Source organism: Oncorhynchus mykiss, chromosome 32, assembly GCF_013265735.2.
Source record: "Oncorhynchus mykiss isolate Arlee chromosome 32, USDA_OmykA_1.1, whole genome shotgun sequence".
In the NCBI taxonomy this organism is placed as follows: domain Eukaryota; kingdom Metazoa; phylum Chordata; class Actinopteri; order Salmoniformes; family Salmonidae; genus Oncorhynchus; species Oncorhynchus mykiss.
Window position 1 is genome coordinate 31555023 of NC_050572.1, and position 23874 is coordinate 31578896.

General features: G+C 41.6%; 1 protein-coding gene across 2 annotated transcripts; it reads left to right on the forward strand.

The window, feature by feature from the left end:
* The first annotated feature begins 1457 nt into the window (after positions 1–1457).
* On the forward strand, positions 1458–23740 carry LOC110488283 (protein disulfide-isomerase A3). Of its 2 annotated transcripts, XM_021560448.2 has the most exons (14): positions 1458–1749; positions 3967–4045; positions 9610–9727; positions 9802–9909; positions 14454–14583; positions 14800–14913; positions 15245–15370; positions 17672–17854; positions 18106–18214; positions 20040–20168; positions 20967–21046; positions 21178–21235; positions 22261–22356; positions 22718–23740. In XM_021560448.2, exons 1-13 carry the CDS (start codon positions 1589–1591, stop codon positions 22348–22350), a joined length of 1485 nt encoding a protein of 494 aa, XP_021416123.1. In that variant the 5' UTR covers positions 1458–1588; the 3' UTR covers positions 22351–22356; positions 22718–23740. The 2 variants fall into 2 exon arrangements, with proteins under 2 accessions (XP_021416123.1, XP_036827358.1); XM_036971463.1 differs by having other exon boundaries at positions 1459–1749; positions 22261–23740.
* The last annotated feature ends 134 nt before the right edge of the window (positions 23741–23874 follow it).

Consider the following 23874-nt stretch of genomic DNA (forward strand, 5'->3'; position numbering starts at 1 on the left):
TTACGCCACTTCAGCATTGCGCATGGTGATCTTAGCCTTGTGTGCGGCTGCTCGGCTATGGAAACCCATTTCATGAAGCTCCCGACGAAAGTTATTGTGCTGATGTTGCTTCCAGAGGCAGTTTGGAACTCAGTAGTGAGTGTTGCAACCAAGGACGGACGTTTTTTTACACGTTACAGCACTCGGCACATGGTCAACAATGATGGTGCGGACTTCATTAGGCTTCATTAGACACAACAGTTCCCTGCCGTCTGCCTCCCTTTCTCTGATGCCCACCCCTTTGACTGGGCCAATGCCTACCTCTTTGACGCGGCCTATGCCCATCTCTTTGACCTCTTTGATGGGGCCCATGCCCACCTCTCTGACGGTCCCTTGTCCACGAGCTCTTTAATGTCTTCCTCTCCCTTGCTGTCTATCCTGCTCCATGTTGAAAGAAATTGCAAGTGTTCACACACACACTTTTTATATGGTGACCAATTGTGATGACCACGATGTGAAATCAATTAGCAATAACTGTGATCATGTATCATATCTATAACTTAGATGTTTATACTTTACAAACACATTTTATTTATGTAGTTCTCTATCCATATAGTAAACAAACTAGTTTAAAATCTATAGGTTTACCAAACGGTTAAGTAATTAACCATTAAAAGCAGTTGGATTAAGTGATGGTCAAATGAGAAGATAATCATATGAATACATATTGTGAGCATTGCATTGTGAAAGGCAATTACTTTATATGAAAGGTATTTCTAGATGAAACACTTAGGTTTGGTGAAAAAGTAACTGATTTTGTGTGTAATTAGTCAATTGAAAATGTGCTTAACGTTTTTTAATTTTACCACATACTTGTGAAAATAGTACCAAAGCGATTAAAAAAAACTAAATACAATTTCCTGATCTTTCTTACTGTATCTCTCAGATATAGAACAGATACTTCAGAAAATACTAACCAATCACATAAACCCCCACCATGTCACCATAGGCCCCAATACAATAACCCCTTGATCACCCCACCAAAACCTTTCACAACATGTCTGCACACAGAAATTAGGACCCCTCCTCACATCCACGATCCTGTAATCAAAACAATGGGTGTGATGTGCACTTCACATGTTTTTTTCTATAATTTATAGTGAAATAATTATTTGTTTGATATTTGAACGTGATATTTCCATGGCCATGTCATATACCATCTGTTTTGAGATCGGTATCCCTCCTCAAAAGTCACAAGTGTAGCATTGTAGCATTGATCTGGGATTATACCCCGGACACCTCTCTGAAGAAAGCAAACGCCTTGATGATTAGCTACTGTCCTGTATGGTAGGCTAGGGATGTACTATGATTGACGTCGAAGTGAACCAATGTACTACTTACATGGCATCAATGTATGTCCTCCTCGACCAATGACAAGGTCATTTTCCGGCATATTCTGTTTATATCCCACCTCTCAATTGTCTACTCTGTCGCGTTTTTCCGGAGAGGAGCCGGCAGGTGACAGTGAGGGTCTTCTTTACAGCATAGGTGCCAATTTATGTTTCTGTATTTAATTTGAAGATTTTGTTCACCTGAATTATTTAGAAATATGGCTTCCTTTTTGTCGGTCATCCCTCCTTTCTTGTTATCGGTTCTCATATTTTCTGGAGCGGTAGTCGCACGGGGTGATGTGCTCGAGTTAGGGGACGCAGATTTCGATTACCTGGCAGCGGAGCACGAGACCATGCTAGTGAAATTCTACGCTCCATGGTGAGAGAAAATACAAATGAAACATTATTTGATGTCAATCCATTGTAATTTCTACACATGTAATGATAGTGACTTATCGGCTAGGCAACTGTTAGTCATCCATCAGCTAATGTTAGCTAGCTACAGTAGTTATATTCTCAGTATCGGCCATCATCTGCCAAACTGTTGGCAACTAGCTTGCAGTTGGCCATATTTGCAAACAGTATTTGAGCAGTGGCCGTGGGTAAAATCACTGGGAAGTCGAGCCCCCCCCCCCCCCCCCCCCCCCCCCAAAAAAAAAATGACAACCTGTTGGGACAATTGCGTTTGTTTGCTCCATAAACCTGGTTAGTGAAGTCTACAAAGCGTATTGCATGTAGAGTATCATACAGTTATATAACCTACAGCATGGCCAAGCAAGTTAATGTTTCCGACATTTTCTGACAACCAAACAACTAACGTTATTGATTTAGAACCACACAGAGTTACCGCAAGTCGCAAAGAAAACAGGAGCTGCACCCACAATTAGAGCGCGGTTTCAACTTCAACATATCATCTCTGCTTAGTCTAATACAGTGACATCTAAAAGATACCAAAAACGATTTAGTCTATATTCAACATTAGCTAAATATGATGTGGCTGTCTATGGTTCTGATTTAAGTGTGCGTTCGATTTGTAGATATCTGCTAATGCCATCCTCCTTTTTCATGTTGGCTAAACGCGATCACTTTCTCATACAGTACACACTTATTTATTTTGTTTTCCTACTAGGCTACCTGTCTAAAATGCTTGCTCGCTAGCCTAACTTCCATTCATGGGCAACGTTAGCTAGCCTAGTTAACATTAACCTTCTACATTTAGCTATATTGAACTTTCATCCTCTCAGGCCAGGGGAACAACAATGTTTGACTTTTGGTTGGATCAGAATCACCATTTATAAGCATTGGCCAGTACAGAATTAAGTAAAACCACAAGTCCAAATCCCTATCTCCATCCATGGCTAATTTAGAAAAATTGCCAATGTTAAGTTGAGCTCGCTCAGTTTAGCTCAATGCTGATTGGCAAATTTTTCCTCTTTTTTGTCAAGGGGAGGCCAGATGCTTGATGGCTTCTGTTGGGGTTCGTTTCCTTGTTCCTTGTCAATCATTGGCTCATTGGTGAAATTAGCATTATGACAATATCTTTAATTAAATCATTCAAAACCTTTATTAATGCAATTGCAGACCAGAAGTTGACAACAGGAACATAACGCATGTTTCCAAGTAAGTTCTGCATCAAAGAAAAGGTCCCATGTTATTTTATTAAACCCGAAGTCCAGCCCTAGTGATGTCACTGCCTACGTTATTATCTTTTACTCACTCATGAGACCAAAACCATGCCTACTCAACACTAAAACTCTTATTTATGTAACTATGTAAAAGCTGAGCAGTAAATGTTCAAGTTGATTTATAGTGGAATGTCTGACTAATCTCTTATCTCTTACACTCCCCTGCAGAGTTCTGTCTTCACAGTCACACATTTCTCAGAGGGGTCTCTTTTATAAAAGGCAAAGACCAGAAAACAACTATGGAACAATACTAAACCTCTATAATGAATATATTGTTAATCTGTAGTCTATGACCCTATAAATGTAAGGAGGGCGGGGTCTTATAACCCCTCCCCTTCTATTAATACAACATAAGCATAATCAATTATTATAATACATCGAACATTTGGTACAGCCCCTATCATGACCCCTAGGTGAACCTCTAACACTTCCCTTGCCTTTAATGCTACAGGCGGCAACAATGTCATACTTGTTTGAACCAGACATAATCAGATGGCCTACACATAGAGAGACAGAGTGGTGCTGTTTCAATCGCTCGGATGCTTTCGATACATTCAGCCTCTTGCAAATTTAAGGAAAATTATGAAACACAGACAGACGATAGATAAATGATTTTACGTTTTTAAACATTTTTCTTTGTACTTTTTTTGGGGGAAGCCTGGCTTCCCTTGGCATCCATGAATACACGTCACTGTATTTGAGGCTGAGCTATTGATATTATTCTTCAAAATTGGCTTACCTTGGTGAGGAAGATTTCTTTTAAACCCCAATTTGCTTATGCCTTTTACAGGTATAACACATTTCTACCCACACATAACTATGTTATCAATTGCATTGCCTGTTTCTTGATTCTGATTCTGTTCCTTGTGTTATATCTACCTTAATCTGCTGTATGTTTATTTGCTCTTCAGGTGTGGACATTGTAAGAAACTAGCCCCAGATTTTGAGACCGCAGCCACTCGACTGAAGGGGACAGTTCCACTTGCTAAGGTACTTATGAATGCATAATAATGCATAACAAAATGACCAGGTGTTTGAACTCTTGTCGTCATCCAGGGTTACACAATGTTAATTGGTAGTTGCATGCCCTGCATGGCCCACTCTCACTGCACCGGCATAGTGTAAACTTTGTTTACAGAATGACAGCACAAACCATCATTCTGTTACCAAATTTGCATCTGACCTGTTCGTCAAGTGTTTTTGTAGTGCCTCCCGAGTGGCGCAGTAGTCTAAGGCACTGCATCGTAGTGCTAGCTGTGCCACTGGAGATTCTGGGTTCGAGCCCAGGCTCTGTCGCAGCCGGCCGCAACCGAGAGGCCCATGGGGCGGCGCTCAATTGGCCCAGCGTCGTCCGGGTTAGGGAGGGTCATCACGCACTAGCGACTCCTGTGGCGGGCCGGATGCAGTACGCTCTGAAACGGTCGCCAGGTGTACGGTGTCAAGAAGCAGTGCGGCTTGGTTGGGTTGTGTTTCGGAGGACGCATGGCTCTCAACCTTCGCCTCTCCTGAGTCTGTAGATGAGGCAAGACTGTAACTACTACCAATTGGATACCACGAAATTGGGGAGATAAAAGGGGTGAAAAATACCACACAAAAAAGTGTTTTTGTAAAATTCTCTGTGGAAGTTAAGTGTACCTTGTGCACAGAAGCAGTGCGGTATGGTTTATTTAACTTCGCAAATAATTGTTTTTTTTTTGGCATACATTTTAAAGTAAAAAATCTGCGTCGCCCCACGGACCTCCCGGTCGCGGCCGGTTACGACAGAGCCTGGGCGCGAACCCAGGGACTCTGATGGCACAGCTGGCGCTGCAGTACAGTATGCTCAGTCAGATTATATGCAACGCAGGACACGCTAGATAATATCTAGTAATATCATCAACCATGTGTAGTTAACTAGTGGTTATGATTGATTGTTTTTTATAAGATAAGTTTAATGCTAGCTAGCAACTTACCTTGGCTTACTGCTTACTGCACCTTGGCTTACTGCGTAACAGGCAGTCTCCTTGTGGAGTGCAACGAGAGAGAGGCAGGTCGTTATTGTGTTGGACTCGTTAACTGCAATGTTGCAAGATTGGGTCCCCCGAGCTGACAAGGTGAAAATCTGTCGTTCTGCTCCTGAACAAGGCAGTTAACCCACCGTTCCTAGGCCGTCATTGAAAATAAGAATGTGTTCTTAACTGAATTGCCTAGTTAAATAAAGGTATAAATAAAAAAATCGTCGCCCAAAAATACAGACTTCCGATTGTTATGAAAACTTGAAATCGGCCCTAATTAATCGGCCATTTCGATTAATCGGTCGACCTCTAGTTTTAATACACTACCCAACAATACAACATGCCAGGCACGGGGACAAAGCCCAAAACAAACACGTATACAAAACACAGGGATGTAACCCAAAAAAAAAGCGAGGTTAAACCTCTAATAAATACACGGGACGAGACCCGTAATGACCATACACGGAATAGCGGAGCCTGTGAGTTCAATAAGACTTTATTACAAAGTAATGTAAGTCGAGCTTGTTCGTGAAGGAACTCCCTTTCCAGCCTTGGCACACACTTTTTTTTATACAGGGTTCATCCTTACGCCACACACATCGTAACTCCTCTTTATGTTAATGTTTCATCCACCATTGTCTTTTTGCCTTGCACTAATTTGAGTTTGGTTTCATATTAGGGCATAGAAACAGAGCCATAGCAATGGTACAAAAATAAACAGACATGCCCACTCCCCAGACAGGTGCATGTCTAATGGTGCCTAATGACCTAGACACACATTTAGAGTAGACTTATCCTGCTGACTACTACGAAATGTGTAATGGGCACATATGTACTGGAAAATGTGTAATTGTACTCACAAGACCAACGGACATGGGAATAATAACTGACCAAGACAATGGTGAACAACGGGCACAATTTATACAATTACTAATCAGGGGAAATGGAGCCAGGTGTGCGTAATGAGACAGTTCAGTGACGCCTCTAGGCCGGTAACGTACAGTAGACCTCCGTAACCGGTGCATGGAATCAGCAACGGTACGGGGGGGATCCGTGACAATTTGAGGTGAAACGGCTAATGTACTTTGTTAGGGTTGGGCGATATGGCCTGAAAATCACAACGCTTTTCTTTCAAACTTATACATGATATACAGTGCATTCGAAAAGTATTCAGACCTTGATTTTGTTTCTCCACATCTTTGTTCCATTACAGCCTTATTCTAAAATTCTAGTGTTTTTTCCCCCCTCATCAATCCACACACAATACCGCATAATGACAAAGCAAAAACAATTTTTTAGAAATGTTAGCTAATTTGTTTAAAAAAATGTCAACTGGAAATATACCATTTATATAAGTATTCAGATCCTTTACTCTGTACTTTGTTGAAGCACTTTTGGCAACGATTACAGCATTAAGTCATCTTTGGTATGACGCTACAAACTTGGCACACCTGTATTTGGGGAGTTTCTCCCATTCTTCTCTGCAGATCCTCTCAAGCTCTGTCAGGTTGGATGGGAAGCATTGCTGCACAGCTATTTTCAGGTCTCTCCAGAGATGTCCGATCGGGTTCAAGTCTGGGCTCTGGTTGGGCCACTCAAAGACATTCAAAGACTTGTCCCGAAGCCACTCCTGCATTGTCTTGGCTGTGTGCTTAGGGTCATTGTCCTGTTGGAAGGTGAACCTTTGCCCCAGTCTGAGGTCCTGAGTGCTCTGGAGCAGGTTTTCATCAAGGATCTCTCTGTACTTTGCTCTGTTAATCTTTTCCTTGATCCTGACTAGTTCCCCAGTCCCTACTGCTGAAAAACATCCCTACAGCATGATGCTGCCACCACCATTCTTCACCGTAGGGATGGTGCCAGGTTTCCTCTAGGCGTGACGCTTGGCATTCAGGCCAAAGAGTTCCGTTTTGGTTTCATCAGACCAGAGAATCTTGTTTCTTATGGTCTGAGAGTTTATGGGTCTTTTGGCAAATTCCAAGCAGGCTGTCATGTGTATTTTACTGAGGAGTGGCTTCCATCTGGCCACTCTACCATAAAGGCCTAATTGGTGGATTGCTGCAGAGATGGTTGTCCTACTGGAAGTTTCTCCCATCTCCACTGAGGAACTCTAGAGTACTTTCAAAGTGACCATCAGGTTATTGGTCACCTCCCTGACCTAGGCCCTTCTCCCCTGATTGTACAGTTTGGCCGGCGGCCAGCTCTAGGAGGAGTCTTGGTGGTTCCAAACTTCTTCCATTTAAGAATGATGGAGGCCACTGTGTTCTTGGGGACCTTCAATGCTGCAAATGTTTTGGTACCCTTCCCCAGATCTGTGCCTCGACACAATCCTGTCTCGGAGCTCTGAGGACAATTCCTTCGACCTCGTGGCTTGTTTTTTGCTCTGAGATGCACTGTCAGCTGTGGGACCTCATATAGACAGGTGTGTGCCTTTCCAAATCATGTCCAATCAGTTGAATTTACCACAGGTGGACTCCAAGTTGGAGACATATGTCATGGATGATCAATGGAAACGGGATGCACTCAATTTCATGTCTCATAGCAAAGGGTCTGAATACTTATGTAAATTAGGTGTTTCTACCAACCTGTTTTTTCTTTGTCATTATGGGGTATTGTGTGTAGATTGAGTTTTAAAAAAAAATCTGCTTAGAATAAGGCTGTAACATAACAACATGCGGAAAAAGTCAAGGGGTCTGAATACTTTCTGAATTCACTCTCTCCAAAATAATTAAATGAATTGTGAAGTTATACCTAGGCTAAATATAAGCCTTACACAACCATAATACCCACTAATCTTTTAATTAGTCTGTCAAAATAGTTTAACCTGTTTTTTTTTTCTTATCACTGATCTGGCTTTCAAGTCTGTATGAAAAATGCCCTTTTTTTGTTACAAGTTTAACTAGAACCATGCATAATGCACATTCACTACTGATGGGTTCTGACTTGTGGGTTCTGCCTTCTGACTTATTCATGTCACTGAGGGAGAGAGGGGAATGTATAACGTTTACATTCTGTCAGGATATGTTATTGTTAGCCATAAGGGATCCTATGAGAGGAGAAGAGAGAGTCTGGTACAGGTCAACATGACAGCCGTGAGTTGGGGGAGGAGTGAGGAATTTGGGCAGAGTTCAGGTTAGATGAAGTGAGGAAGAACATATATCACTAATGTTCTGGATAGCAACAGATAGCAACAGAACAATTGGCTGTTCAGATGTGTGGGGAGGGGCTCAGCATAGGAGAAAGGGTTCAATACCTGTGCTTGTGTGAATATGTTATTTGTCTTATGCAGCTGTATGACCCAGTGGGTGAAAACACTTGGTTTAAGATTTCTAAGCCTCCGTGAGTGTTTTACTCTTTATTTAGAACCTAACACTTTTAATGACAAACTTCTTGTAGCAGGCATTAGGCTTTAGAAAATTCACACAGGTCTCATCAACAATCTCTCAAGCCCATGTGCTAGTGATTAGCCAGCTAATCTTTATATTTCAAGTTTAGCCAACTTGGATCTTTTTGCTAGCTAACAAGGTTGAACACCCTTCTGTCCATCTCCAACTGTTTGAACAGCATGTTAGCCTGTCCACTTTGTTCAGATGTTGATCAAGTAGCCTACCTTATTTCTCAGATTGAGAACGAGGTGTCAATTCCTTATATAATTGTGTTTTATGCTATGAAACATGTATAAAACAAAAACGAGACAGCTAGTATAACAGTCTTTGGCAAAAATGCTGCTAGAGGTACGTGGGTACCCCCATTGTCACGCACAACAAACTGAGCATTCATGTTCCAGAATCAATGTTCATTGATACTCTCGTTTTAGTAATGTCTGTTCTGTGTGCAATTTGAGTATTTGAGACATAAAAAGGGTATCGTTAGAGAAGTTGACTTCTCCTCTATTACAGTAATGTCTCAATGTGTTTTAGTGTCCATATGACCCATTCTGTTGGACCAAAACTCAAATGCAAATAGCGAGTTGAAACCGCTTGACATAGAGGAAGATGTGATCTCATCTGGGTTGTCGTGAGAGGCAGGGGGATGGGCTTGGTGTGTGTGTGTGTGTGTAAACCGTAGAGGAAGAGACGAAGCGATAGGTTTCACTCTTGATAAAATCTGTCCAAAATAAGGCCAATGCGTTTCCATGGGCTTATTTTGGACCTAAGCTTGTCGCCTGCCTTCCCGCCTTTGGGACAACTACTCCCATTGTAAGGGCGGAGACATGCATCTTGTCATTATATACTGATCTCTGGTGTAAATGGGAAGGTTCACACAGTACAGAGGGGCGAAGGAGACGAGACCAAAAATACAACATGAGAACAAGCAGACATAAAAATATTTTACAAAATACAGGCATTTGGAATATCGTGCAAAAACATAAATTAGAATTAATCGATATATTGCTCAGCCCTATATTGCCTCTATCATCTCCATTTCATTATCTTTCTCCCTACTTTTCTCACAAATGTAGCTTTCTATCATATGTTTCTATCCCTTTCTCTCTCCTCTTGCATTCCCTCTTTCTCTCTCTTCCTCCCTCCTTCCCTATCATCTCAATCTCTCACCCCTCAGGTGGACTGCACAGCGAGCCCAGACACATGTGGGCGTTTTGGGGTCACAGGGTACCCCACGCTCAAGATCTTCAGAAACGGAGAAGATGCCTCGTCCTATGACGGGCCACGCTCCGCAGGTGTGTGGTTTGAATGTTGTTACAGTACACTAATCATGTTAGGCCTACTAATGAATTTGTCTGCATACACACAGATGGCATTGTCCACTTCATGAAGAAGCAGGCTGGACCCAACTCTGTTACCCTGCGTAGGGAAGCAGATCTCGAGGCCTTTGTCAACCACTTTGACGCCAGTGTAGTGGGTAAGTCGTCCTCTAGAAGAGGATAGTTACCTGGATTTAACTGGTTAGTTTTTCATGTTAAGAGCGGGTGTTCTTAATGTTTTGTATACTCGGTGTATATGCATTAGAGCTGGGCAATATGGCTTAAATCATATCTCGATTTTCTTTCCCCAAACTTATGAGCATGTCACGATATAAATCTCCATTAAAAAAAAATCTCAAAATAAATCTGATCAAGTGTTATTTGTCACATGCGCCGAATACAACAGATGTAGTAGACCTTACAGTGAAATGCTTACATACAAGCCCTTAACCAACAATGCAATAAGCTTTGTTGTACACTTTTTTAAAGATCAAATACACTTCATTTCAAACACTCTGCAATAATGTAATGAATTCAGGGCGCATGAAATTAGTCTAAATATATGCCACAATAATTTGATTATTTTATCAAAATAGTTTAACCTGCTTTTTAGCAATAATCACTGATCTGCTTTCAAGTCTGTCTATGAAAATGCCCTTTTTGTTACAAATTTAACTAAAACCATGCATAATTCACATTCACTAATAGTGACTAACTTCTTGTAGCAGGCATTATAAACAATCTGTCAAGCACAAGCCCACATGCTGGTGAGTAGCCAGCTAATCTTTATTTCAAATTTAGCCAACTTGGATCTATTTGCTTGCTAACAAGGCAGAACAGTTGAATTGTTCTAAACACACCTTTCTCCAATTGTTTGAACAGTATGCTAGCTTGTCCACTTTTTTGTTGATGTTGAAATCAAGTGGCCTACCTTATTTCTCAGTATGAGAACAAGTTGCCAATTCCTTATGTCATTGTGTTTTATGCTTATTGCACATTTATAAAACACAGACTAGACAGCTAGTATAACAATCTTTGGCAAAAATGCTGCCGCAATATTTGAGCATTCATTTTCCAGAATCAGTGTTTCCTGTTACGCCTGTTTTTAGTAATGTCTGCTTTGTGTGCAATTTGAGTAGTTGAGACATTAAAAAGGGTATCGTTCGACAGGTTAACTTCTCTATTACAATAAAATTATGTCTCAAATGTGTTTCTCCATATGACCCATTCTGTTGGACCAAACCTCAAATGCAAATATCGAGTTGAAACCGCTTTTCAGAAAGGAAGAAGTGATCTCTCAACTGTGTGTGTGTGTGTGTGTGTGTGTGTGTAAACAGAGAGGAAGAGATGTAGCGAGAACATCTCGCTAAAATCTGTCCAAAATAAGCCCAAAGCATTTCTCTGGGTTTTTTTGTCCCTAAGCTTGTCTCCTGCCTTCCCGCCTTTGGAACAACGACTCCCGTTGTTAGGGAAGAGACGTGAGCATCTCGTCATTATATTCAGAGCTCTGGTGTAAATGGGAAGGTGCACAGAAGGAGTGAAGGAGACGAGACCAAAAAGACATGAGAACAAGCGGACATAAACTCATATAAATACAAAAAAGATTATCGCGATAGAGGCATTTGGAATATTGCACAAAACATCAATTCAAATTAATCGAATTCATTCAATATATAGCCCAGACCTAATATGCATATTCATCTCCATTTCAGCACCAACTGGTAGATTTAAAAATACTCTGATCTTGTAGGTAAAAAAATAAAAATGATTTAACAAGGCAAGTCAGATAAGAACAAACTCTTATTTACAATGATGGCCTACTCCGGCCAAACCTGGATGATGCTGGGCCAATGATGGGTGTCCCAATCACGCCCGGGTGCGATACAGCCTGGATTAGGGCTTTACAAAAAATGTTGGCCCACAACCCCATTTTGAAAATTCTCTCTACCCAAATGTGTGAAATGATGTAATTAACAGATTTTTACTTTATTTGGGGCGATGGCAGTCAATTGCAAATTAGTCTGACATAATGTCTCTTATCTCAACACCACTAATGAGATGGGTGTACTTGATGCATGTCGCGTCGGAGCTTCTCAAAGTCAGGGTTCATGGTCGACAGTGCGCACCTCATCTCTGCTGTCACATCCAACCTGGATCAATATTTGGTTTTAAATGCAGACGAGAACACAGAATCCAGCATCACACAGATATGAGCTGGCAAAGGGTAGCCTACAATGAGTTTTATGGTGCTTGCAAGACAACTGGGAACTCTGAAAAATATGAGGTCCACTTTGGGTTGGAAATTGGAGCTCTAGAAAGAGGCCTGAGTTCCCGAGTTGGATGACCGTTCAAAACTACTTTTCCCAGTCGGAGCTTGTTTCTTTCCGGAGTTCCCTTTTGTCTTGAACGCACTGAAGTCAGAAGACATTGATTTCAGAGTTCCAAGTTCCCAGTTGATTTTAACGCGGCATTAATGCTCAGAGGGAGACGACAGGGTATTCCCTTTGAATCAGGAACCAAAACTCCTCTGTAGTGACCCGTGAATCCATTTGGTCACATGAAAAGCTTGATCAGCTGTTCGATTTCATTTACTGGCATGTCAACTGAACCAGAATCACAGTCAAACGGATTGTGTGGGACACTTACTGATGCTGTCCTGTTATTTTCTTCAGAAAGTCAACCAAGTTCATTCTGAATGACAACAGTTCCTCTCTCAATGTGAAAAGTCTTTCCAACACTCCCCCCTCGATAACCACCAAGCCTCGGTGTGTGATCGAACATTGTCATGCTCTGATCCCATATCTCCACATAGTTTTGCAAACAGGCGTGCGTGCGCACAGTGGATGTGTTTTGATGTAGTTTACATTTGAAGTTACCTGCTGCGGTATACCGTATCGAGTTCTGTGCTAAGCTCTTTTGCCACCAGTTGCTTTCAGTGTATCATAAAATGCCTCCATATGACAGACACATTCATAACTAGAGGGCAGAGGCCTGCCTGCCATCCTGTGATAGATGGAGCCCCATCTCTGCAAAAGCCCACCATTTGAATCCCAAATGGAATCAGTTTTTTTTGTCAATATAGCCAGGCAGCACACTGAACATCGCCTATGTTGTTTTATGCTCGGGAATCGTGAGACAACAATATATCCTCGCGCATAGCATCCCCCGACTTGTATAGCGAACCAATGTCCATGAATGGGCATCTTGGCCCTCACAGTTAACGGCCGTTTGGAGAGCACATTGTTTACACCATATCAATTGCTGCCAGTAATATCAAAGTCTCTGCAAGTGTGTGGTTTCATAGCGTAGCCATTTATTGTGAGAATGATTTCAAGTTCAACCTGTTCCAATGATCTACGGGTGCTCACGTTGAATTTGATCTTTTAGATTTGAATAATTGTCATTTAGAATGTATTTTAAAAAATTATTTATAGAACAATAGTCCTATAAATCTACCCTTACTAATGGAATTGTATGACAACGGTCTAGTTCGTCGTGAACCGTGCTCCAGGTTTAACCTGCTGTGTGTGGTCAGAGTTCCATAATGATTTAAATATGCTACATGTCCCAAATTATTGCTCAACATTCGCCTAATATGATCCCCTAATGCTAGCGACCCTCGGGAACAACTACACAGGCGTGAAAGAAAGGTAAACGGTAAGAAAGAGAAACGGAATGAGATGATGCAAAATGTCAGCTACAAATTGAAGAAAACAAGTGGCAGTTCTAAATGTATGTGTTTAATACTGATGGTGGCTGCCGACAGTGGCTAATATTAAACATGATACAAATTGTCACATATGCTTCCATATGACTGGTTTCATATTCGTCTCTAGGGATCATAAGGAAAAATGATCTAAAACGTGTATTTACAATCTTCTCCAAATGGATTACTCATTTACCTAGCTCTTATCTGTAGCTCTTATCCATTTAGAAATTACAGTGCATGGAGAATGCTGTTATTTCTATCGGGGGAAAATTAAAGTAGAACCGGTAAATTCGCTCAACCTTATTCATAATTTCCTCGCGTGTAACGGTGGTGGAATTATGAGGGAATAAAGTCCAGGTCAGAATACGGTGTATCTGTACACTCCTCCGCCACACCTTCATTACTTAGATCTCCACCCCGAACAAATAGCAGGTGAATAGGGCTGTTTCTCGCCATGTATATAATAGTGTGGATAATAATCTACCTCATAGTGTGGAAATGTGTTTATAAAACAAAGGAAAATCACCTGTTTTACTGCACCTTTTTCTCCATTGGCTGCAACTCCCCAATGGGCTCGGGAGGCGAAGGTCGAGTCATGTCCACTGCCTGCCACAAGTAGTCGCTAGAGCGCAATGAGCCAAGTAAAACCCATCATGGCCAAACCCTTCCCTAACCCGAACGAAGCTGGGCCAATTGTGCGCCGCGCTATGGGACTCCAGGGTTGTGATACAGCCCTGGATCGAACCAGGGTCTGTAGTGACGCATCTAGCACTGCGATGCAGTGCCTTAGACCGCTGCGCCACTCAGGAGCCCCCTGCGCTGCCCCTTTAACTGGCTCCCTGAGTCTGTACATTTCACATTGGTTATAAATGATTTCATGTCCACTGCTCTGAAAAGCTTGTGAGAGGTGAATACAACATGATGGAAGCCAACACACTCGATGTGTTGGAGAGGGCTAATGTACTTTCTCTCCATACTTCTCTCTTCCCTCAGGATTTTTTTCTGGGCCTGACAGTGGTCAGCTGGCAGAGTTTCTGAAGGCGGCCAGCGTCATGAGGGAGCACTTCCGCTTCGCCCACACCATCGACATGACCCTGGGCCTCAAACACGGGGTGGACACTGAGTGAGAGCAAGGGAGAGGGAGGATAGGGTAGGGGTAGAGGGAGGGAGGGATAGGGAGAGAATGGGAAGAAGTGAGCGTGATCAAGATAACCCTGTAGAGTTCAATCAGGTTTCTTAGTGCGGGGCTAGAGCAAAATTGTGTACATCCAGGAATGGATTGAGAAACACTGCTATGGTGTGACCAAACGACTACATTATTTTCTCCGTGTCTCTCCAGGCGTGTTCTGCTGTTCAGACCCCCAAGACTGAGTAGTAAGTTTGAGGAGAGCGTGCTGCGCTTCACTGAGACGATCACCACCCACACACTGCGGCGCTTCATCAGAGACAACATGTAAGACTACTACTCCAATGTCTGTGTTACTTTAATGTCTCTTTTTTTCTGCATCTCTTTCTAACACTTTCTCCCTATCATATCCCTATTCGTCTTTTCATTTACATTTTTTTTTACAGGTTAGTCATTTAGCTGACGCTTTTCTCCAGAGCGACTTACAGGAGCAATTAGGGTTAATTGCCTTGCTCAAGGGCACATTGAGAAATGTTTCACCAAGTCGGCTTGAGGATTCGAACCAGCGACCTTTCGGTTACTGGCCGAATGCTCTTAACCTCTACCTCTACTTGACTGTCTAACATTGTTGGTCTCCCTTTTTACTGTTTTTGGTCAGTTTTGGAATGTGCCCCCATCTGACCAATGAGAACAGAGATAAGCTGAAGGGGCAGGACTTGTTGACTGCGTACTATGATTTGGACTACCTGCAGAACCCCAAAGGCACCAACTATTGGAGGAACAGGTTGGTACCATAACACTTTAAACCAGTGATTCTCAATTGATGGGTCACGGGTGTCGAAGTAAAAAAAAATAAAGTATCACCCCCCCCAAAAAAATCTACGTTTTTTTATATATATATAGAGCTACTAGCAGTGCTTTTTTAGCCGATTTGGTTGATTTTGCAGTCGGGCTCAAACCAGTGAGTTTATCATCAAGAATATGTTTAATGGAATTATTTACAATGAAAGGGTGGGACTATTGTCATATAATTACTACATTTATTGTCAATATAGCTACCAAAAAAAAGTTTTACAGGTTGCATTTCCGTTTAAAAAAATTGCAATGTGAATATTGGGTCCCGACAACCTGGTTCAATTTTGGTTTTTGAGGCAAAACCTGTTGAACCACTGCTTTAAAACACTCAAATTAGATAACCCACAATTAAACTAAACATTGTCTTTTATTTCAGTTCTGTTTTTCATTTGTTACTGAAATCCTATTTGGTACATTTTTGCTAATTTATTTAAAAAACGCAATATACCATTTACATAAGTATTCAGACCCTTTACTCAGTACTTTGTTGAAGCACCTTTGGCAGTGATTACAGCCTTGAGTCTTCTTGGGTATGACGCTACAAACTTGGCACACCTGTATTTGGGGAGTTTCTCCCATTCTTCTCTAGATCCTCTCAAGCTCAGGTTGGATGGGGAGTGTTTCTGCACAGCTATTTTCAGGTCTCACCAGAGATGTCCGATCGGATTCAAGTCCGGGCTCTGGCTGGGCAAATCAAGGACTTGTCCTGATGCCACTCCTGCGTTGTCTTGGCTGTATGCTTAGGATCGTTGTCCTGTTGGAAGGTGAACCTTCGCCCCAGTCTGAGGTCTTGAGTGCTCTGGAGCAGATCTCTCTGTATGTTGCTCCGTTCATCTTTGCTTCGATCCTGACTAGTCTCCCAGTCCCTGCCACTGAAAAACATCCCCACAGCATGATGCCGCTCCCCATGCTTCACCGTAGGGATGGTGCCTGGTTTCCTCCAGACATGACGCTTGGCAATCAGACCAGAGAGTCTCGTTTGCCTTTTGGCAAAGACCAAGCGGGCTGTCATGTGCCTTTTACTGAGGAGTGGCTTCCGTCTGGCCACTCTACCATAAAGGCCTGATTGGTGGAGTGCTGCAGAGATATTTGTCCTTCTGGAAGATTCTCCCATCTCCACAGAAGAACTCTGGAGCTCTGTCAGTGACCATTGGGTTCTTAGTCACCTCCCTGACCAAGGCCATTCTCCCCCATTTGCTCAGTTTGGCTGGGCAGCCAGTTCTAGGAAGAGTCTTTGTGGTTCCAAACTTCTTCCATTTAAGAATGATGGAGGCCACTGTGTTCTTGGGGACCTTAAATGTTGCAGAAATGTTTTGGTACCCTTCCCCAGATCTGTGCCTCGACACAATCCTGTCTCGGAGCTCTACGGACAATTCCTTCAACCTCATTCCTTGGTTTTTGCTCTGTCAACTGTGGGACCTTATATAGACAGGTGTGTGCCTTTCCTAATCATGTCCAATCAATTGAATTTACCACAGGTGGACTCCAATCAAGTTGTAGAAACATCTCAAGGATGATCAATGGAAACAGGATACACCTGCTCTCAATTTTGTGTCTCATAGCAAAGGGTCTGAATACTTATGTAAATAAGGTATTTCTGTTTTTTAACATTTTTAATACATTTGAAAACATTTCTACCAACCTGTTTTCACTTTGTCATTATGGGGTGTTGTGTGTAGATTGATGAGGATTTTTTTTTAAAGAAGCATTTTTTGAATACGGCTGCAACGTAACAAAATGTGGAAAAAGTGAAGGGGTCTGAATACTTTCCGAAGGCACTGTATTATTTCCTGTGGTGGTCCTCACGAGAGCAATTTTCATCATAGCGCTTGATGGTTTTTGCAAATAAAGAAAAACTCTTGAATGAGTAGGTGTGTCCAAACTTTTGACTGGTACTGTATCTCTTATGTGTTAACTCAAAATGACACAGTGACTAGGTTCCAGTTGAACAACGTTTACTTCACCGTATTACCACAGTACATAGTTGCCATCACACTCAGGCCAGGTCCATCTCCAGTGAGACTCCTGCGCAGGTGTATAAATAATAGAAATATAGGGATACTTAAAACATGAACTTAACATTATGTATGTATATTCACTTAGATTATTTATTTTGATTTAGATATTATCCTTCAAACAATACATGTAATATCTGAGCCCCAAATATTGTATGGTATATTAAGTCACTTGCCATTATTATTGTTTAATGTCTTTCATTCTCTCTCCTCAGGGTGATGAAGGTGGGTTCTCAGTTTGCGTCCCAGGGCCTGAGTTTTGCCGTGGCCAATCGCAGGGACTTTGTGGATGAACTGGAGGAGGAGTTTGGTCTGGGGTCGTCGGACGGAGGAGATCTACCCTTCGTAACCATCAGAACACAACAGGGATTCAAGTACACCATGAGGGAGGAGTTCACGTGAGTTACAGGCATAGAACCTCAACTAAGTCCTAACTTCTGAGCTCTACCACATATAACCCTACTACCCTAATTTTAACCATGAGAACATGGTTGTGAGTTACAGAAATATCAGACCCCTATCCACAGACAATCTCTCATCCTTACCCAAACTCGAACCATCATCTAACATTAATAACCCTTATCAAAGACGGCGATGTGGGTTGGATAATGCCATAGGTTCAACAATAAATAATTATTCTATTTAACAGGCGAGATGGGAAGTCCCTGGAAAGATTCCTGGAGGATTACTTTGCTGGACGACTAAAACGTTACATCAAGTCGGAGCCCATCCCTGAGAAAAACAAAGGCCCCGTCAAGGTGTGTGTGTGTCTGTGTCTGTGTGTGTCTGTGCATTTCTATGTTATTATTGTTATTATTCAATACTCAATCACAGTACATTTGTGTTTCTGATTTTGTTAATTCTCATGCCAATTCACACATGTACGGCTGAAGTCGCAAGTTTACATGCCTCTTAGTCAAATACATTTAAACTCAGTTTTTCACAATTCCTGACATTTAATCCTAGTAAAAATTCCCTGTCTTAGGTCAGTTAGGATCACCACTTTATTTTAAGAATGTGAAATGTCAGAATAATAGTAGAGTGATTTATTTCAGCTTTTATTTCTTTCATCACATTCCCAGTGGGTCAGAAGTTTACATACACTCAATTAGTATTTGGTAGCATTGCCTTTAAATTGTTTTACTTGGGTCAAACATTTCGGGTAGCCTTCCACAAGCTTTCCACAATAAATTGGGTGAATTTTAGCCCATTTTTCCTGACAGAGCTGGTGTAACTGAGTCAGGTCTGTAGGCCTCCTTGCTCGCACACGCTTTTTCAGTTCTGCCCACACATTTTCTATGGGATTGAGGTCAGGGCTTTGTGATGGCCACTGCAATACCTTGACTTTGTTGTCCTTAAGCCATTTTGCCACAACTTTGGAAGTATGCTTGGGGTCATTGTCCATTTGGAAGACCCATTTGCGACCAAACTTTAACTTCCTGATTGATGTCTTTTAGATGTTGCTTCAATATATCCACATAATTTTCCATCCTCATGATGCCATCTATTTTGTGAAGTGCACCAGTCCCTCCTGCAGCAAAGCACCCCCACAACATGATGCTGCCACTCCCGTGCTTCACGGTTGGGAAGGTGTTTTTCAGCAAGCCTCCCCCTTTTTCCTCCAAACATAAGGATGGCCATGATGGCCAAACAGTTCTATTTTTGTTTCATCAGACCAGAGGACATTTCTCCAAAAAGTATGATCTTTGTCCCCATGTGCAATTGCAAACCTTAGTCTGCCGGTTTTGGAGCAGTGGCTTTTTCCTTGCTGAGCGGCCTTTCATTTTTATGTCGATATAGGACCTGTTTTACTGTGGATATAGATACATTTGTACCTGTTTCCTCCAGCATCTTCACAAGGTCCTTTGCTGTTGTTCTATAATTGATTTGCACTTTTTGCACCACAGTACGTTCATCTCTAGGAGACAGAACACATCTCCTTCCTGAGTGGTCCCATGGGGGTTTATACTTTCATACTATTGTTTATACAGATGAACGTGGTACCTTCAGGCGTTTGGAAATTGCTCCCAAGGATGAACCAGACTTGTGGAGATCTTTTTTTCTGAGGTCTTGGCTGATTTCCTTTGATTTTCCCATGATGTCAAGTAAAGAGGCACTGAGTTTGAAGGTAGGCCTTGAAATACACATCCACAGGTACACCTCCAATTGACTTAAATGACATCAGTTAGCCTATAGCTTCTAAAGCCATGCCATCATTTTCTGGAATTTTCCAAGCTGTTTAAAGGCACAGTCAACTTAGTGTATGTAAACTTCTGACCCACTAGAATTGTGATACAGTGAATGATAAGTGAAATAATCTGTCTGTAAACAATTGTTGGAAAAATGACTTGTCATGCACAACTATCTACTTTGTGTCATGCACAAAGTAGATAGTTTGTTAACCAGAAATTTGTGGTTGAAAAACGAGTTTTAATTACTCCAACCTAAGTGTATGTAAACTTCTGACATCAACTGTAAGTAAGCATTTCACGGAAACGGTCGACACCTGTTGTATTTGGCGCATGTGACAAATAGTTTGATTTTAATTATTTTCTCTGGGTTTGTGTGTGCGCCCTCTCGCAGGTAGTGGTAGCGGAGTCATTTGAGGAGATTGTGAATGACCCGGAGAAGGACGTGCTGATTGAGTTCTATGCCCCCTGGTGTGGTCACTGTAAGAGCCTGGAGCCCAAGTACAAGGAGTTGGCAGAACAGGTGAGCAAGACTACACACGCACTCATACAGACTCACCAATGCCACATTTAAATGATTTAAAACGGTTAAATTCTGGATTTTTTAAAATTTTATTTATTTACTGCCCCGTTCACGATTATGGCTTTCCTCAGAACATTTGTGGGCCATTGAAAATTGTAATATGTCAAATTAAGGAAAGAGCTAAAGCCAAGTTAAGCCCTTTGTTCTCACTGAGTACGTTTATATGCACAGTAATAATTCAATATTAAACTGATTCTGGCAGTAGGCAGATCATGCAAAAGTCATGTAAACACCTTACTCTGCTTATCTTCATTGGCGTCAGGTCAAAATCGAAGTAAGCATACGCCGATTAAAACACCTGGTTTTCTGAGCAATCTTTCTAATTATTAGAACATGTAAACACCTTAATCGGCATTCCAGCGGTGTATTTAATCTGCACCGGTGGCGCAAGCCTCCCTCTTTAGCGTGAAAGAAGTGAGTTTGGAACAACCACATTTCTGTGTCTTAGAAAAAGTTTTCACATGCAAACTTTATATATCCGAACTCCGAATCAAATATACTTCCCAAAAATAACACTGCGGTAGAACGTTTAATTTGATTGCAGATTTTGTGCGTTTATCAAAATCCGATCAGGGGGCCTGAGTTCAGATGTGTCCATGTAAAAAGGATTATTAGGGAAATCGTTCTTCTTGTGGAGCATATAAAGGTTTCAATCAAACTATTATATTAGTCGGACTAGCCACATTATTGTGTGCATGCAACCCTAGTCATTGGTTGATTCTCCTGTTTTCTTCTCAGCTCTACTCTGACCCTAATATTGTAATTGCCAAGATGGACGCCACAGCCAATGATGTTCCACAAGGCTTTGATGTGCAAGGGTGAGAGACGTCACATTTCATCCCCTGGTTGTCCTTTCCCGTCTATCAGGACTCACTTATCTTTCTATTTATTTTTCCCATGTTTCTGGTCATTCATTGTGTTTCTCTCTCTCGCTTTTATTGTTCTGTAGGTTTCCCACCATCTACTTTGCTCAGGCAGGCAAGAAGGACCAGCCCAAGCGATATGAGGTGAAGTGTCCTTACACTGTTAATACCATTTTACACAAGCAGACACAAACTAGTCATATACCAGTGTTTCCTCTATATTCAGTTAGCAGCAACCTGCCACTCCAAAAAAATCATATATAGAGATTATATACAAAAGTATGTGGACAACCCTTCAAATGAGTGAATTCGGCTATTTCAGCCACAGACATGCAATCTCCATAGACAAACATTGGCAGTAGAATGGCCTTACTCAGTGATTTTCAACGCGCACCGTCATATGATGCCACCTTTCCAACAAGTCAGTTTGTTAAATTTCTGCCCTGCTAGACCTGCCCCGATCAACTGTAAGTGATTTTGTTGTGAAGTGGAAACGTCTAGGAGCAACAACAGCTCAGCCGCAAAGTGGTAGGCCACACAAGCTCACAGAACGGGACAGCCGAAGCGCATAGTGTATAAAAAACATCTGTCCTTGGTTTCAGCACACACTACCCCATCTAACACCTTTGGGATGAATTGGAACACCGACTGTGAGCCAGGCCTAATTGCTGAACATTAGTGCCCGACCTCGCGAATGCTCTTGTAGCTGAATAGAAGCAAGTCCCCGCAGCAATGTTCCAACATCTAGTGGAAAGACTTCCAATAATAGTGGAGGCTGTTATAGCAACAAAGGGGGACCAATTCCGTATTAATGCTGATGATTTTGGAATGAGATGTTCAACAAGCAGGGGTCCACATACTTTTGGTCATGTAGTGTATATATTTCTGCCAAGATGTGCTTATAAAGGGATAGTGTCAGATTGATGTTTTCTACTTACCCAGAGGCAAATTAACTCATGGGTATAATTTTTATGTCTGCGTGCAGTTTGAAGGAAGTTGCTAACTAGTGTTAGCGCAATGACTAGAAGCAATGGCTTGCGAAACTACTTCTACTGCTACCTTTGCCACCACTGCTGAAAAAAATCCTAGGGGAAACTGCATGTATTGATGTATGAAAGATTTTATGTTTGGTTACAAAGGGAGCTTAAAATGTTTTCCTCAAATTCCAGGGAGCCCATGAAGTGAAGGACTTTATCAAGTACTTGAAGAGAGAATCCTCGCACGTTCCTGTTGTCAGCGGAGTGAGAGAAGACCTGTGAACAGAAGTAAGGCGATGGCAGGGGTGTATTATGGAAAATGTAGCTTAAGACCCCTGGAATTACGGTTGTGGATACTCACAACTTCTGCTAAGATTCTTTATTTCTGATGAAATGACACTCTAAAAACCTAAATCTACCAACAGTAATTTTGTTCCTTGAAACAATAGTTTTGAAAGTCACACAATTGACTCTCTAGGAACAGAGCCCCTTGTAATTGTTCAGGAGGAGAAATAACATTTCTACAGAGGAAGAGAAAACAAAGATTGAGGACTGCCAACCTCTAATGTCAAGTGACTTGGAAGGGAGATGAGGCTGATTGTCTTGGCATGAGACTGAACCAAACCTTCCCAATTTACTTTCATTAAAGGACAAAATCAAAATGAACATCAACGGCATCAACTCACCAAGGAGCAGTTTGGTGCAGGTTTGTCATACATCAAATACCATGAGATGAATGGACGTTGTATAATGACACTGTAATAACACATTTGTTTATAGGTCTTGACTTACCACCTGTATGTCAGAACTATAGGTCTTCTTCACCACTATAAGCCATACCATCCATTCCACCAATGATAACCCATCAACACCCCTAGATTGGCAGCTAATATTGAGCACTCTTTTGCATTGGCATTTCACAAAGCAGGAGCAAGGAGGTGGTCAGCTAACCTTGCTTGTGTAAAATAGTCTGAAATAGCTTCATATTAACTAGTTCCAAAAGGTACCCACTGGTCTTTTTATGTGTACTTGAGCTACAGAGTTGGTGTCATTCCACACAGCACCAACAACCAACCAACCGCTCACCACCTATCTGCCTACTGACTGCATACAAAACCCAAAACATCCCCACCCATTCTCCTTTTTTTTTGTCCATGCAAATATCAAATTAACCATTTTGGAAATACTGCAAAGGCAATATTCAGATTAGTGGCAAAAATGACAAGTAGCCACCATGGTCTCCTTGAAAACAAATGTTTTCATTTTATGTTTTTGAATATTCCGTTTTTTATTTATGTTTCTATCATTATATGCCATTTTCCCCTGATTTTTTTTTTTAGAGCAAGTAACTTCTGAAAGGCATGTACAATGTTTGGATTTGACTATGAAGGCCAGATGTGTGTTATTTATCATATTTATTATATAGTATAGGCAATACAGTAATTCACTTTCTGTGTACTGTACATAATGTGTGAACATATTTGCAATCATAATTGTCTCTTTTTTGACAGAGCCTTTTGATTTATTGATGTACATTTTATTTGTTGCAAGAGTTTGGCACTCAGAGGACCCATTATCCTTAGTTTATTTTTGATCCGCTAAGAAATGTTTGTCTTTGGAGTTTTCTCACTTAAAAGATGCTGAAACCATTTAATAAAATGACTGACTTCGATGTGTCTTTGACTTTCTTCTCGCTAATAGTCCGACTGTTCGAGTCTTATCGGGCCTTGTCGGGTATCCTTGCATTTCAGAAAGGGTCTAGCCAATGTTGGATTACTGTATATGGATTTGCTTGGTTTTGTACAG

Bases quoted from the DNA above. Each gene is read 5' to 3' on its own strand.
- LOC110488283 (XM_021560448.2), top strand. From the start codon at position 1,589: ATGGCTTCCTTTTTGTCGGTCATCCCTCCTTTCTTGTTATCGGTTCTC. The intron at 9,728-9,801 runs GTGTGTGGTTTG...GCATACACACAG, and splicing joins TGACGGGCCACGCTCCGCAG to ATGGCATTGTCCACTTCATG. The intron at 15,371-17,671 runs GTTGGTACCATA...CTCTCTCCTCAG, and splicing joins ACCAACTATTGGAGGAACAG to GGTGATGAAGGTGGGTTCTC.